Source organism: Macaca thibetana, chromosome 5, assembly GCF_024542745.1.
Source record: "Macaca thibetana thibetana isolate TM-01 chromosome 5, ASM2454274v1, whole genome shotgun sequence".
NCBI classification, from domain to species: domain Eukaryota; kingdom Metazoa; phylum Chordata; class Mammalia; order Primates; family Cercopithecidae; genus Macaca; species Macaca thibetana.
In genome coordinates, this window is record NC_065582.1 from 168914450 (window position 1) to 168932198 (window position 17749).

General features: G+C 35.1%; 1 protein-coding gene across 19 annotated transcripts in view; it reads left to right on the top strand.

Moving 5' to 3' along the window:
• Positions 1-17749, top strand: part of LCORL (ligand dependent nuclear receptor corepressor like) — a 296483-nt gene that overhangs the window by 176151 nt on the left and 102583 nt on the right. For 13 of the 19 annotated variants that reach the window (XM_050791945.1, XM_050791942.1, XM_050791941.1 and 10 more), the window contains one exon: positions 742-871. In XM_050791945.1, coding sequence (XP_050647902.1) covers positions 742-871 — 130 coding nt within the window. The other 6 variants (XM_050791957.1, XM_050791948.1, XM_050791956.1 and 3 more) reach the window with 5 other exon arrangements.

Below are 17749 nucleotides of genomic sequence, written 5' to 3' on the forward strand. Positions count from 1 at the left end.
AAACTCTTCTTTTTTTACTTATTTATTTCACATTTCTTTCTTACTGTTCCCTGACTCATGAAGTTTAGTTCAGGTCTATTTTGTGTTTAGGTATAGAGGGATGAGCTTGAAGGCCTACTTTGGTCTGAGACCACCCTACAATCTGATGTCTTAGAAATTAATAGTAGGGGAATAATGTGCTACTTTTAGCCTTTCACTTACTCTTGAAGTCTTTTGGATATCATAATTATCTCCTGTGTAAATGATGACATATGTAAGTGTCTACTGTATAGAGGGCATAAACTGTGCAGCCAGCATCTTCTTGTGTGGTGGGAAATCCTGATTTCTTTTCTACTGTTGTGAGAAGGGCTGAGAAGAAATGAAAACTTGAGAACTTGTACCAATTTTGGTCAGATTAGTGGGTAAACACAACTGCTTTGTTGTTAAAACTCTCTGATAGGATTACATTACTGGCATGCCAATACAGTGAATTTATTCACCAGTATGTTTTATATGCTCTTTTTTTTTTTTTTTTTTGGCTATAGTTTTGCTAAGGAATAAGGTTATTTTGACTCTCTATCAGAGCTATTTCTTTTTTCCTTACTCTTATTCTGAAATTTGTGTTCCCTCTCTCTAATTTGATACAATTTAAAGGGTAGATCAAACGAGCATTTAGAGCATTAATTTTTTGTCTTTTTTAATGGAATTCCATGTTTGAATTAAAAAATGATTCTGGATGTTGTTGTTTTCTTACACTTTTAGGATTGTATACCATCTCTTGATTCTTCACAGTCAACACCAACAGAGGAGCTATCATCTCAGGGCCAGTCCAACACTGATAAGATTGAATGCCAAGCAGAAAATTACCTAAATGCACTCTTTCGAAAGAAAGGTAATATTGGTATGCTTTGTCGTTTAAAATTTCCAATAGAGATATAAAATGTTTGAATTTTTTTACACCAAAGTTTTTTATATGTCAACCTCTCTACTTCACTCTTTATTCTTTCTTTATTCTTAATTTTTATATTTTTAGGGACAGTAGGAGTCTCAATCATTCTAGTACTAGTCTTGTATTAGGCATTCCTCTTCAGCATTCTATTTTCAAATATCTCTCTGACTTTATCACACATTTTCCTCATCTACTATAGGCACCTTTAAAAATTTTTCCTTATGCTTCTGGTCTTTCTTATTGTATTGCTGTCTTGAACACTTCAAAATTTGTTTGATGTTCAATAAGTTATATGATATTATATTGCAAAGCTATACCTAATAATGTAATAGTTAAATCACTTATCAGTTTGGTTGGAGTGTATTTGCTGACTTACTATTTCAATATTTATTTGGTAACTTGAATTTGCTTAGTAGACATTAAAAAAAAATCAGTGTTCTTTTTTATTTCTTGTCTCTCCAAACTACTCAAACCAAAGAGCTTTTGTTTTACTTGTTCCCTTACTTTACACACATATATCAAGCAGAAGTAGTTTTTATATTTTAGTTACTTGGGAGAATTAGAGAAATGTAGAACCTTTCATGTTTTGTTCTTGGCTGTTCCCACAGTAATAGAGTGTCTTATTTTTACCACCTGGACATTTGGAGTAAGTTATGGTGCATGTTTAGGTTGGGGGATTATCCTCTCTCTCAACTTTGAGATTAAGAAAATATTACCATATTGTCATCATCTACTTGTTGACCCTATTTTACTCCTCTTTGGAATGAGATATCACCAGATATTTTTCTACTAAATTGATAACTTTCATGTTTAAATCAATAATGTTTAAAATAGTACTTGCCTGTGGCACAAGAGTCTTTTGTTTAGTCTTAAGTGTTCTTTTATATGTTGAAATATGGAAATCCTCTTATTAAAAGAGTCATTAATATAATTTAAAGGCCTAAAATTAAGAACTATAATTTTTAAGAGCAAAAGACTGAAAATCTTTTCCTTTGTGTTACTGTTGAGAAATTCGCATTATCTTTAAAAATCAATTTTTTTTTCAGAATTTTTAGTACAATGTTAAAAATGTTATACAGCCAGGTGCAGTGGCACGTAACTATAGTCCCAGCTAATAGGTGGGCTGAGGTGGGAGAATTGCTTCAGCCCAGTTGTTCAAGGCCAGACTGGGCAACAAGACCTCATCTCTTTAAAACAATAATTTTACATGCTTTCTTTAAGGATTTTATAACATTAATTTAGAAAATTTTATTCTGTTAGTATTCACTTACAGGAAGAATTATGTTATCAGACTTGTATCACTAAGAGAACTGGAAGAAATATACACATTTACACACATGCACACAGTAAGTTTCATTTACCTTGGAACTCATTACTCAGTCTCTTTTTCCTTTGAGTCATTTGTAATGGTAATAACTAGAAGTATCAATAATAATAGCCTTTAATTTTTGATAGTATGGAGTTAACCTATGCTCCATTGCCCTATTAAGAGTAATCAGTAAAAACTTGGTACTATTTCAGCTGATTCAAGCATCTGGGTCTCCAAGAGGTCTCCTACCAATGGTTGGGTGAGTGTTCTTGGATATTTAGTGACCTCTCCATTTCTGGATTTCTTCAACATCTTTTGAAAGATTGCAGAGTTTTTAAATTAAAGATTCTTCTTAGTATTTTTGCGTTATTTTGGGCCTTTGTTAATTTCTTTATTTGTAATTCATCACTTTCCAAATTTAATTAAACATAAAAGATTTTCTGCTTGTTTACTTGGGCTTTTTAAATTTGCTTTCAATAAAATCATTTTAGAGATTTCCAAATGGTCTGACCAAGATGGAGCTAGAAGATAATAACAGTATCTTTTAAATGGTCTTAACTCCTTTTTTAGTTTGCCATTTGAGTTCTACTATTAACTCTACTTTGAAGTGAAAGGCAAGAAATATTATTTTAAAGACAGGAAATACTTCTGAGTCTTTGGAGTAGCATTTTAACATGTTATTAAAACATCTTTTTAGTGCAGATTTTTTTTTCCCTGAAAATATCCCAAATGCAGTCATTTTTAGGGATCCTGGATATGGATGGCATTAGTATTCCTGGTACTTTAAATCTTTTGCTTAGTTTGAGGAACATATGCATGTTGATCATCTTGCTAAAACATAAAGAATTCTTTTAATAGCCTTATGGTAACTAATTTATTGTCTTTCCCAACTTATGCTTTTTGAGATGGTGCTAATGATAAATATAAGCTATTACTATTGAGAATATCACTACCTGGGATAATGATGATGATTGATATCATCAGTTGTGATTGAGCACTAAACCTTTTTTATGCTCTATCTCATTTAATGCCAAAACAATATTAAGAGGTAGGTACTGTTTAATAGGTAGGAACAGTGAAGCTCAGAGAAGTTAAATACCATGATTTTTAACTGTATGCTGAACATTTGAGTCATCCAGAAGAAGTTCAAAAAATGAACAGTGTTCTGTGTGAGGAGCACCTAGATTCTTTTAAGTACTAAATAGAAAACACTTCCCATTATCCACTAGTTCGCAGACTAGGATTAGAATTACTTTATTTGAATTAAGCAGACTAGAGAGGAACTATGAGGAATATTCTATATTTCTCATAGGTTTCTATTTTCTGTTCATGTGGCTTCTGAACAATTTCAGTGATTAATTCCCTTGTAGTGCTTAATAATAGATAGGTTGTAGGAATGCCACTGGCATTAAACCCTCTCAAGACTGGAAGAAGCATATTGCTTAAATACAGCTCAAGCAATTCATTGTATTTAGAAGCTAGTCAAAAATACTCTTTTAGGGTTGAATAAGTCAAATGCAAAGAGAAGGATGTTCTAGGACAAAGATGAACTTTTAACTAATTTTGTATATTCTTTACTTTAGAAATGTTTAAAAATTGAATTCCTTCTAGAGGTTAACACTAAAATTAAGTAGAGTGCTGGAGTAGAATGGAAATCTCCATAACAGGGACTTTGTTTTGTTTATTGCAGAATCTCAGCAACTAGGACAGTACCTGCATCTTAGGTCCTGAGTTAATATTTCTTGGGTGAATAAGTGACTACTAAGATAAACTCTACCTAGCTATCTTTCAGTTTCTCCAAATATTCAGTAGTATTAGTACTTCATTTGTTCTGTTTTGAAGAAGTAAATTATTTTGTACATACATATAGTTACCTTTCTCTGCTTTGTACTTAAAGTATTACTGGGTATAGTTTGAGTATCAGTTTGTTTGGAATGTTGATAAACGTAGGCATATCGCTATAAAATGCCTTGTCCACAGGTATTCTCATGAAATGTAAACTAAGTTATTTTGACCTTTAGCTACAGATTCTTTAATCACCTGAAATGTTTAAGTCACTGGCTTATGATTCAGGAAGATGTCTCATCTTTTATTTTTAAATTGAAGGCTGCTGGACTTGACTAAATTGGACAGATAATATGTACGTAGTAGCTGAACGAATCCTACTGCTATCTGTATAACAAAGTCATCCTTCATCAAAATGTAATGTTTTTCCTGCTTTAATACCCACACATGCTTAGTATTCACGTACCCACAATTCTGTGTTTTTTTCCTGAAGACCTTCTTGATGAATTTGATGCCGTTAGTTGAAAGCTTCTATGAACGAACTCTTTTCCCTTAAGTTAATTGATAGCCAGGTTTTATATTAACAACTTTTTTTTCCCCATACCTTTTGGGAACACAGGCCCTTTTTCTTTCAAACTGTTGTTTTGTTTTGTACTCTAGCATGATATAAATACTAGTATGGTTCACTGACCAGTTGGGTTATGACTGATGATAAAGTAATTGATTTCTTAAAAACAGGTAGTGTTAATCTTTTAGATTGCTTTTCTCTAAGTGCAGACATCCTTGATTGACTATGTAAATTTAACATGATTCATTCAGGCCTTAAGTATTTCTTATATAAGTGTTCCTTTGTGATGTCATTGTGGTCATACTTTGAATTTCTCTTCTATAGATTGTCCTTTTGGAACTCTCAGGGAATTTTAAGTGTCGTAAAATAACTGATATACCATTACAAGCTGCATTCAGAGGTGTTCATGAAAAGATTTTTCTCCTTTTCTTACCAGGTATCTGTAAGATAGTAAACAAATTCTGAGAACACACTTAAAATTAGAACCAGATTGAAGACTTTTTACATTTCTGATAAAAATCTCCCTTTTACTTGCGAGTCCATCCGTAGAAGGAATTAAAGGAAATCTACCAGTTCATCCATCATCACCCAGATTCTCATCTCCCTTTGGCTTTTTAATTCCGTAATTTGACCCAGTCTCCTACCCCTTTACAATCACCCAAATTCTTTCTACTTTGTCTTCTGGAACTTCTGGTCTTCCATCAACAGAATCCCTCAGTCTCTTCTCTGAGTGTTCTTCTTTCTTTATTGCTCTAATTGAAACCTGTGTGTTCATAAAGGATGCTTTTGTAGCCTTCTCACTTGCTGATTGTTTTTAATTCCTTACTTTGTGTAACATAAGGAGGTAACTGGCAGGCAACCTCCAAAATCTTTATATCTGCCCTGCTTGCTCAAAACCATGACCTTCTTTGAAGCCATGACATTAAAGTATTCCATCTACATTATCGTCTTTACCAGGCTTTTTGCTTTCTTCCTCCCAAATACTATTCCCATCATAGCTCATGTTGACTTCAAATTCTATGTAGCTGATACATCTAACACCCTGGCCTCTCCATTACTTGATCTCTTCATTTCCAACATTCTTTTCCTTTATTCTACTCTAGCCACCTTTTCCCACATTCCTATACCTTTATCACCTCCCAAGTCTAATATTACCTATCCCTTTCTTTGACTACCATCTTATCCCAATACTCTCATTCCACTATTTATTTTTTATTTATTGTATTGATACATAATATTTATACATATTTACAGGATACATGTGATATTTTGATACGTGCATGAAATGTGTAATAACAAATTCGGGTATTTAGAATATCCATCACCTCAAATAGTTATTTTTGTGTTGAGAACATTTCACATCTTTGCTTCTATTTTGAAAAATACAATATATTGTTATTAACTGTAGTCACCCTACTGTACCATCAGACACTAAAACTTGTTCCTTCTAGTTAACTGTGTAGATATGTACCCAACGTCTTCATCCCCTCCCACCCTTGCCAGCCTGTGATAAATATCATTTTACTCTCTACCTCTATGGAGGTCAGCATTTTCTTAAGCTCCCACATATGAATGAGAACATGTGATATATGTCTTTTTGTGCCTTTCTTATTTCATTTAGCATAATGGCTGTCTAGTTCCATCCATTTTGCTGCAAATGGCAGGATTTTATTCTTTTTATGGCTGAATAGTATTTCATTATGTAGATATACCACATTTCCTTTATCCATTCGTAGACATTTAGGTTGAGGCCGGGCGCGGTGGCTCACGCCTGTAATCCCAGCACTTTGGGAGGCCGAGGCAGGCGGATCATGAGGTCAGGAGATCAAGACCATCCTGGCTAACACAATGAAACCCTGTCTCTACTAAAAATACAAAAAATTAGCCGGGCGTAGTGGCGGGCGCCTGTAGTCCCAGCTACTCAGGAGGCTGAGACAGGAGAATGGCGTGAATCCAGGAGGCAGAGTTTGCAGTGAGCCGAGATCGCGCCACTGCACTCCAGCCTGGGTGATAGAGCGAGACTCTGTCTCAAAAACAAAAAAAACAAAAACAAAAACAAAGACATTTAGGTTGAATTCGTAAGTTGGCTATTGTGAATAGTACTGCAGTAAACATGGGGATGCAGGTATCTCTTTGATATACTGATTTCCTTTTATTTGGGTAGATACCCAGTAGTGGGGTTGCTGGATTGTATGGTAGTTCTATTTTTAGTTTTTTGAGAAACTTCTGTACTATTTTCTATAGTGGCTGTACAATGTACACTCCCAGAAACTGTAAAAGAGTTCCCTTTCCCCTTCATATAAGCCAGCATTTGTTATTATTTGTCTTTTTTAATAATACCCAGTCTAACTGAGGTAAAATGATGTCTCATTGTGGTTTTGAATTGCATTTATTTCCCTGATGAGTAGTGATATTGAACATTTTTTTTCATATGCCTGTTGTCCATTTGTGTGCTTTCTTTTAAGAAATGTCTATTCAGGTCCTCTGCCCACTTTTTAATGGGATTATTTGTGCAGGTATCCAATTTATTTTTTCACCTCATTGCAGCCTTCAATCTGTAGAACACACCACTTTCACTCTTGAGTACCTCCTCATGATTTCACTTCTCTCTGTACTCAGTTCAGATACTGTGCTTGATAACCATGATCATTTTTCATGTAAAATCTTAACTCCCTTTCCTCTCCATGCCTTTGTCATGTTTGACACTCAGAATCTTATCTGTGTTTTAATTCACTTCTCATTTACTACACGCTTATTTACTACACGCTTATTCTGTAATCGCTGAACTTGACAAGAGGAAAATATCCAATCATGCTGTTTTTCTAGGTCTCCTTTATCTAGTCGATTTCCTCTCTTACGGGTAGTTATTTTCTCTCTCTCTCCTCAAACCTCCACCAACTAAAAATTCTCTTTCCTTTTTGTAGAATAGTCACCTTCTATTATACTGTATACTCTATTTGTTTTATTTTTTGTTTGTTATCTGTTGCCTTCTGCTAGAATATAAGCACCATGAGGAACTGAATTTTTGTTAACTAGTATATTTCAAAAACTAGCACACAGTAGGTATTTATAATAATATTTGTTATTGTCCATACTTTTGCCACCTCCACTTTCCACCTTCCCTTCTCTTTTCAATCCATCCTAGTTAGACTTTCTTTCCTACCACTCCGCTGAAATTGTTTTATCAATTTCACTGATAATTCCATTTTGTCCTATTCAAAGGAATGCCAGTCATTTCTCATCTTAGCCTTTCAGCATCATTTGATAGAGCTGATCACTTTCTTGGTTTCTGGAAAATTATACCCTTCGGATTTTTTTTGCCTTTCTCACAAATTGGTTCTTTCACATGATCCTTGCTGGTTTTCTTCTTCTTGACCTTTAAACGTTGAAGAGCCCTAAGAATTAGTCCTCAGCTGTCTTCTCTTCTTGATATACATTCACTCACTTGATGACCTCACTCAGTCCTATGGCTTTAATTATCATATGTGTGCTGATAATAACTACATAGTCAATCTAATCCTGACCTTTCTTCCCGCTTTACCAACTCTTAAATATCTAACTGCCTAGTTGATATTCTTCACTACAGTGGCTAATAGGCATCCCACAATGACCAGTCTAAAACAGAATACTTGATTTTAGTCTATTCCCCTTCCCCAGTTTTTTCCATCTTTGTGAAAGGTATCACTTGTGACTCAGTTGGTCAAGCCAAAAGGCCAGGAGCCTTCTTTGATTTCTCAGTATCTTTTACAGCCCACATGCAACCTATTATCAAGTCTCTACCTTCAAATCTATTCTAAATTTCACCATGTCTCATCATTTCCATTGCTACCACCTTAATCTGAGGCCCATCTGGTCTGGTTATACTACTAAAGAGCCTTCTAACTAGTCCCTTTGTTTCTACTTCTCCCCCGTCTTACCTATTCAGCTTTCTATGTAGACAGAAAAATGATGTTTCTAAAGCCTCAACCAGATCATTATTCTTCTGTCCAAAAGCATTTAGTGGCTTTACATGTCATTTAGAATAAAATCTCTCAAGGACTCTATGTGGTCTGGTTCTGCCTATTCCTTGACCACATCTTATTATTCATTCTTTTGAATACTTACTGGCTTTTTGCTTTTCCTCAAATGTGCTAACCTTATTTTCTTCTCAGGATCTTTACACTTGCTGTTACCTCTGTCTGGAATCCTGTTTCTACCAGTGCACTTTGCTAATTTCTTCATATCATCAAATATTGCCTCTCTCCTGACACTGCACTGCCCTCACCACCGTATTGATAATTCATCTCAGTCACTCTTTCACGTTATGTTATGTTATGTTATGTTATGTTATGTTATGTTATGTTATGTAATGTAATTTTTGAGACAGAGTCTCGCTCTGTCACCCAGGCTGGAGTGCAGTGGCCGGATCTCGGCTCACTGCAAGCTCTGCCTCCCAGGTTCACACCATTCTCCTGCCTCAGCCTCCCGAGTAGCTGGTATTACAGGTGCCCACCACCATGCCCAGCTAATTTTTTGTATTTTTTGTAGAGATCAGGTTTCACTGTGTTAGCCAGGATGGTCCCAATCTCCTGAACTCGTGATCTGCCCGCTTCAGCCTCCCAAAGTGCTAGGATTACGGGCATGAGCCACCGTGCCCAGCCCTCATGTTATTTTTTTTAAAGTCTCCTTGACTCCTTTTCACATCTTCTTATCTGCCACTTCTGGCATGTAAGAACAAATTAGGCAGGGATTTTGTGTTTTGTTATATCCCTAGCACCTAGAATAGTACCTGGCACCATTAACACTCAATAAGTTAATTGAGTGCATTTAAACATTTTAGAAATGTTTTCAGAATCAAAATCAATGCTTTAAAATCATGATGGCCTTTCAATGGTTTTTAAAAAATGTAACTCACAGCTGCAGTATGCTAGACCTTTAGATAAACATCATGAGTGAGTCCTGGCAGATGACAAGTAAGTGCTTATATTCTAAGATGTTCTAGGGATCCACCAGAAATACTGAAAATATAAGTGATTCTATATTCCTTTCAGAAATGTTTAGTCATTATTCATTTAGTGGTTTTGTACATCCCTAATATCCTTTGGGGTAAATGTTTAAATTTGAGGGGAACAGATGCAGGCGGAGTTGTGGAGAAAAGGGAAGAATTATACACTGCTGGTGGGAGTGTAAATTAGCTTAGGCATTGTGGGAAGCAGTGTGGCAATTCCTCAAAGAGCTAAAAACAGAACTACCATTCAACCAAGCAATCCCATTGCTGGGTGTATGCCCAAAGGATTATAAACTATTCTACCATAAAGACCCATGCATACATATGTTCATTGCAGCACTGTTTGCAGTAGCAAAGGCTTGGAATCAACCTAAATGCCCATCAGTGGTAGACTGGATAAAGAAAATGTGGTGCATATATACCATAGGATACTATGCAGCCATGAAAAAGAATGAGATCATGTGCTCTGCAGCAACATGGATGGAGCCAGAGGCCATTATCTCTAGTAAACTAATGCAGGAACAGAAAAAAAAAAGTATCACTTATAAGTGGGATCTAAAATAATAAGAAGTAATGGCACAAAGAGGAGAACCATAGACACTGGGGCCTACTTGAGGGAGGAGGATGGGAGGCAGGTGATAGGAGGGAGAGGATCAGGAAAAATAACTGTTGGGTATTATGCTTAGTACATGAGTGTTGAAATGGTCTATGTGCCAAACCCCCATGACATGAGTTTGCCTGTAATAACAGACATGCACATGTACCCCTGAACGTAAAATAAAAGTTTTTAAAAATTGTTTTGAGGGGAAATAAATGGTTTTTTAAATTTATCTTTATATAATTTGTTAGTTTTTCTAAATAATTTCTTTGTGTATTCTAATTCATTACAGTAGGTGAGAATGCAGACCTGATCATCAAAAGAGATGTAATTCTATTGGGGGTCCTATTTTTTGAATTACCATCTGTCTTTAGGTAATGCTTCTTCCCTGTGCTGTCTCTAATATGGCAGTCAGTAAAATTAGCCTGTATTTAATATATAGCAATCTGTATGTGCTGTTCAAAATTCTTTATATTTAAGTACTTAATGGGAAGAAGCACTTTTATGTGGAAGTAACAGAAGAACTAATATGTGCTATATGACTGGCTGGTATTACAGTATCTTCAGTAAGCCTTTTTAATGATATTTCTCCCAGTTTTCTTGAGTAACTCATGAATTCACCAACTGTATCATCACCTGTATAGAATGCTACTAATTTAGTTCTTTCTTTTCCCCAGTTGTGACTTTTCCCCCAAGCACAACTAGCATGTTGGGCTTTATAAAACATATTTCTGGTCCATGACTAGTTTATTAATTTAAGAAAGATTTACTAAGCTCCTACTACATGCCAGGTACTGCTCTAGTGAACAAAAGAAAAAATATCCCTGTCTTCATGGACCTTTATGTTCTAGTGAAGAGAGGCCGATAATAAACAAGTAAATTATACCTGTGATTGAATGTGTATATACACACACCCAAACCTTTCACATGCTGGTTGTATATGAATATAGATAAGTGCCATGGAGACAAAGTGGAAAGAGGGACATAAAGCATGGAGATGGTGATTATATTTTTATAAATGGTAATCAGATGACATTTGAGCAGAGATATAAAAAAAGTTGAGGTAGCAAGCCATAGAGATCTTAGGAGAAATATATTTCAGGAATTAATAGCAATTTTGAGAAATTATGGATTTGGCATGTGGTAGGTGATTGCCATTCCCATTCTTCAGTTTTATATAATGTTTGTTTTTCTCTAAAGAACAATCTAAAATTGTAGCATTGTAAAGCAGGAAGGGGGGGAGTTAGAGATTGTCTGTGTTTCTTTGCATACAGAGAAATAGTAACTTCACCAATGAACATGTACTGTGGTGTAAACAAATAATGAAATGTTAGATAATTAATGATCGTCAATAGCACTTAGCAAAATAAATAAGACAAGTTTTTAAATGTCCGATTAATGGATTATAGAGTTGGTTGTGTGAAATATGGTGGTTAAAAAAAGAAATAGGAGCTTTAGCTCCCATTGCTGTTTGATAGTGAATTAAGCCAGAGTGAACTGGTGAAGTAGTGAAATAGATGCCCGAGGTTCATCCTTGTCTGAATCCATGGAAGTAACTCTGAACCATCAACTGAAGCAATAGACAAAGCAACTGGATGAAAAAACTCCTCAGAATGAATAAACTGTTTAAAGTTACTTCACTTGCACTTTTTCAGCTCCTGGTCACCCAATACTTTATTTGTAGTTTAATTTTTTAATGTGATGAGTCTTCTCCAGTCATGATCAAACTCACTTGTAACAACGAACATTTTATTTGTATGGTCTAAATTTTTTTTTTTTTAAGATTCGGTGTCAAGTATTTGTGACTCCTTTTTCTTTGCTTGACTAGTGATGAGCATCAAGTGGAAAGATTTTTTCAGTTATAAACTTCAACATTTCTACTGTCCATTTCATTAAATTCAGCCTCCTTTAGCAAGATGTAAGAGTTTTTGCTTTACAGTCAACATTTCCGTTAACTCCTGGAAGTTAGCAAAATATGTACTAGATTCTTCCATACTCCATTCATTGTTTGCGGTGATACTTTCCGCCAAGCCTGATTGGCTAATAGTATCATCTTATCAAAACTCTTTCATAAATCCTACATTAAAGAAGTGTTAAATGTATTAGCACCCCACATCAGATATTCATCATCAATATACTTGAAGTGTGTGATACGTCCTTTGTCTGTAGGCTGCGTTAATGACATTCAATTGGAAGGCAAAAGAGTCCATTTAAATATTCCCTTCAGAAATAATGTTAACCAGAAAGAGATGTACATAAGCCTGTTCTATTATCAGAAGTGCCTTGTTTAAGATTTTCTTTCTCCATATGTTCCTTGATGAATAATAAAGAATGATTCTGTACAACATCATGAATACCTTTATACCCAAGCTTTATGATTTGAACACCATAAAATAAGCATTCCTTCCTTTAATGAATTCCATTAATGAATTCCTTTAATGAATTCCATTCATTCCTTCCTTTAATTCCTTCCATATGTTCCTTGATGAATAATAAAGAATGATTCTGTACAACATCATGAATACCTTTATACCCAAGCTTTATGATTTGAACACCATAAAATAAGCATTCCTTCCTTTAATGAATTCCATTAATGAATTCCTTTAATGAATTCCATTCATTCCTTCCTTTAATTCCTTCCATATGTTCCTTGATGAATAATAAAGAATGATTCTGTACAACATCATGAATACCTTTATACCCAAGCTTTATGATTTGAACACCATAAAATAAGCATTCCTTCCTTTAACATTACCTTAAGGGTTCTTGAGTTTTTCAAGTGGTATACCAAAAAAGGTTTTAGCTTAATATCATCTTTACACTTTCCACTTAAAAAGTAATGATGAGCTGTCTTTGACATCTTGATGTTCTAATGCTGTTCTTATCTAAAAAAAAAATTGAGGTGGAATTTTTCCCCCATAAAAGCTCTAGTTCATCAGGATTAAAATGTGCATAGTGGTTTAAACACATTTGTCAATAGTGTAGTTTTTCACATTCAACAAGGAGTGTTGCTACAGCCTCATTGTCAGCAGAAACTACTCAACTGAACTGTGATCCTCAAATTATGTAGTTTGTACAGTTCTTAAGTTTCTCAGACCCTTCTGTACGTCCTTTAAAACTCAACTCTTTCACTGAATTATTGCCTTCTTCATCTGAGGTACACTATAAATACAGTGTGATTGTTAGAGAATTTAAGAAATAGATTTTATGGAATTAAAAGAAGTATAAATTCAACTTGAAGTAAGAGTTAGTAGAAGAAAGTGTATTGTTTCTAGTACAGGCTTTACAATAGCAATAACAGTTGAGCAGAATTCCCTCAGTAGAAGAAAGCAAAGGAAAATGGATAGCTCCTGTATCAGGGTGCTTGATTTAAAGTTACTAACTTTGGCCATGTTAAGGAAAAGGGGATTATTGGGAGACTATTCAGGGCTCTCATAATATCTAGAGGCTAGAGGGCCAAGGTTGGCAAATAAGAATCCAAGAATACAAAGGAACCACAGCCAAGGACACATTATAATAAACAAGTCTGCATGACCTCAGGTTTATGCTCCCATAACGTGTTCGTTTTTTGAAGTCCTGAGAGGATTCATTTAATTGGCCCATTCTAAGACATCTCTCTGCCCACCCTTAGCACCACTGAGAAGGAGAGGAGGGATCTGGCCCCTTCCACATCGATTGTACATGTAGTCAAAGGATGAGAACAGCACTCTGGAAAATGAATATGCCCAAACAGACCAGGTGTATAAAAAGCATAAGATTCTAGAGTTGTCAGGTGAAGTGTGTATGCTTTTTATAATGGTACTCTCTACCAGCTAGCTAAATCCTAGAAAAGGGGGAATTAGGGTACTAAAAATAGGAGACTTGGTTGCTGGACAGTACACACACACAAAACCAGATGCCCATTAAACCCCTTAATTTGCCAAAAACAAGGACATATTCTCAGCCCTTAGGTTGCTTAGACCCTACAGTATTTGACTTTGTTGATCACTCCTCTCTTTTTTGGAAACTCTCTTTCCTTTGGCTTTCACTGTACCATTTTCTTTTAGTTGTCTTTACTCCTCTGAAAATTGTTTCCCATTTTCTCCCTTTTTTTTTTTTCCTTTGATATAAAGAGGAAGGTATAAGTCGGGTAAGGTAGATTTTCTTATTCTTTGTTTCATCCCTTAAATGTTATTCTCTTAAGGCTCAATTCTCATCCTCCTTTTAATTTTATGCATTCTCCCTGGACAACCTTAAGCTTCAGGTTCTCACATCCTCGTGATAGACAATCCGCATTGCTGGTCATGATTTTTCAAGTTCATATTCCTGGCTGCTTCTAGGATATCTACTTCCAGATGCAACCCACAAGAATTTCAAAGGAGGTACTATGTATAACACTGGAAAATTTTAGTTATTCCTTTTGACTTCTACTCCTGTCTCCTCTGTTAAAATATGAAATCTTTGAGGACAGACACTGTCTTTTATTTCATCATTTTTTTCTAGTACTTAGCACATGTATTTATGCTCAATACATGTGTAATGAATGTTTCCTATTCTGTTCTCCAGAAAATGGGAAGTTTAAAACCCTATTCTGTGGCCCAGGTTCCTTATATAAATAACCCATATCCCCAGTTACCTTGATTAGAAACTTCACACTAAGTACTTGTTGAGTAACTGAATCTACCAGGTCCCCTCAATCCCATTGATTCTACTTAAAATATTATTTTTTTATTGACCATACAGGTGTTCATATTTTCTTGGCTATACCTTAACCCTCCACATATTTATCACTTTCTTTTAAAACAAAGCCATTATTCTCTTACCTGCTGCTGCTTAGTATCAACACTGAAATCCAATTATATTTATGTGTACTTTAGTGTTTTTCTGCTTCTTATTTCCTCTTTGCTTGATAAACTCTAAATCATCTTTCACGGAAGAAATGTTTCATATTCCTTGCTTCCTTTCCTGTTTTCCTTTTCACTACCGCCAGGCAAAAATAAAAGTTTCCCTCTTAGATTTCCTGTAACACATTGTATATGCAAAATGGAACATAAATTAGATGTGCTTTGCCAAAAAGAGAGAGGATAATAAGAAACTAAAACCTATGTGGGTATCTGTTATGCTTGGTGAGAATACACCCTATACAGATGGTGATACTGGAGTTAATGGATTTACTGGTCTTTTAAAAAAATGTCCTTATTGTAAATTGACAATTTATAATTGCATAAATTTATGGGGTACAAAGTGATTTATGAACACAACTTGGAATAATTAAATCAAGCTAGTTCATACATCCATCACTTCAAATACCTAACATTTTTTATGGTGACAGCATTTGAAATTTACTCTCTTAGCGATTTTGAAAGGTATAGTACTCTATTTTTAACTCTATTCATCACATTGTGCAATAAATATAAAAAAAATCCATACTCCTTTTGAGATTGTATACTCTGTGACCCTGTCTCCCCATTTCCCGTACCCCCAGCTTTGGATTCTACTCTCTATTCCTTGTATTCTACTCTTCTGCTCTCTGGATTTCACGTACAAGTGAAGACATGTAATATTTATCTTTCTGTGCCTGGCTTACTGCACTTTATATAATGTTCTCCAATTCCATCCATGTTGTTGCAAATGACAGAAATTTCCTTCTTTAAGGCTGAATAGTATCCCATTGTGTGTGTGTGTGTTGAGTGTGTGTGTACATATACACATATGTGTGTATTCATTTTCTTTATTCAGATTCATCTGCTGCTGGACACTTAGCTTGATTCCATGATTCAGCTGTTGTGAATAATGCTACAATGAACATGGGAGTGTAGACATTTCATCAACAAACTGATTTCAAATCTTTTGGGTGAATACCCAGAAGTGGGATTGTTGGATCATACAGTAATTCAATTTTCAGTTTTTCTGAGGAACTTCCATCCAGTTTCCATAATGGCTATACTAATTCACATTTCCACCAACAGCACACGTGGGTTCCCTTGTCTCTGTAATTTTTTCCTCTTTTAATAGCTCTTAGTTTCTATATGCCTCACTTACTCTAAGTATCTCTGCAAATAGAGTGTAATTCTCATGTTTAAAAGATGTATGTTTCCTAATACAAAATGATGTATGAGATTATAGACCTTAAAAGATGTAGACTGCACTTATGTGCTATTTAAGGGATTTTTAAGGATAATTTTGACTCTACCAGGATGAATTTTACCTTTCTTTATCAATTTTAGATATTATTTTGTCATTATCTTCTTAAGAGTATTGATCTTAGTAAATTTTAAACTCCTTAAAGGCAAGGAATACCTTAATAAGATTTATATTTTCAGTTCCTTGTGTAATACATTTATGTTTTGAATGAATTTAAGTCTGTGACATAAAACAAAAACATAACATGCTCTTCAAATGGGATGTATACTTGCTTCTCGATTTACTAAATTACACATTTTAGGTATAAGTGGTGGGAAAATGAAGTCTTTTTTTAAAAACTGCACGTTTATACACATTACATGCATGCGTGTGGTTTTTAAAATAACATGGCTAAAGCAGTCTAACGAATTTTAGGATACCATATACAGTAATACAGTTCAGAAAAATTGCTAAAAGGCCAAGGAAATAAAGGAGGAGCCTACTCAAAAGATAGTGTGAAAGCAGTTTACTGTTCAGCATTCACCTTCTTGGTTGCCATATGGTTAGATGTCTTAACGTTTTGCTCTATAAAATAATAGTTTCTGAGGTGGGTTTTCATGGTTTTGTTTTGTTATGAGAACTGATGTTTACATATGCAATTTTCCTGCCACAAATTTTGTGTTAGAGGATGCTGTGGAAACAAGAGTTTGGTTTTTTTAAACTCCTCAGAAAATCTGTATGTCTTCGAGGTCTGCTTTTCCCTGATTTTTCTGTTTCTTACTTTTTAAATTCTGTCTCATTAAGTTTTTAAGTTCTTCATGGTGTTTAAATGTGTTTAAAACAGTGGTTATCTCTGTTATAAAAACAGCAGGCTATTAGGTAACTTTTCGAGTGAAACTACTGTAACAACTATTTTGCCTAGTTTTTTTTAAAATATAAGATATACGTTGTCAAAGCATAAATACAAAAAATTTTCACAGCCATTATATATAATGCATCTAAAACCCTAATCCAGATTTCTTTTTTTTTTTTTTTTTTTTTTTTTTTTTTTTTTTTTTTTGAGACGGAGTCTCGCTCTGTCACCCAGGCTGGAGTGCAGTGGCCGGATCTCAGCTCACTGCAAGCTCTGCCTCCCGGGTTTACGCCATTCTCCTGCCTCAGCCTCCCGAGTAGCTGGAACTACAGGCGCCTGCCACCTCGCCCGGCTAGTTTTTTGTATTTTTTAGTAGAGACGGGGTTTCACCGTGTTAGCCAGGACGGTCTCGATCTCCTGACCTCATGATCCGCCCGTCTCGGCCTCCCTAAGTGCTGGGATTACAGGCTTGAGCCACCGCGCCCGGCCCCTAATCCAGATTTCTTAAAACTTTATTTCCTCTTGATATCTTAACCATAAGACTAATTTGATTGTAGTCTGCCTACAAACTTAAGATAGCCCAACATACTAAATTTGGTGGTATTAGAATCTCAAGTTC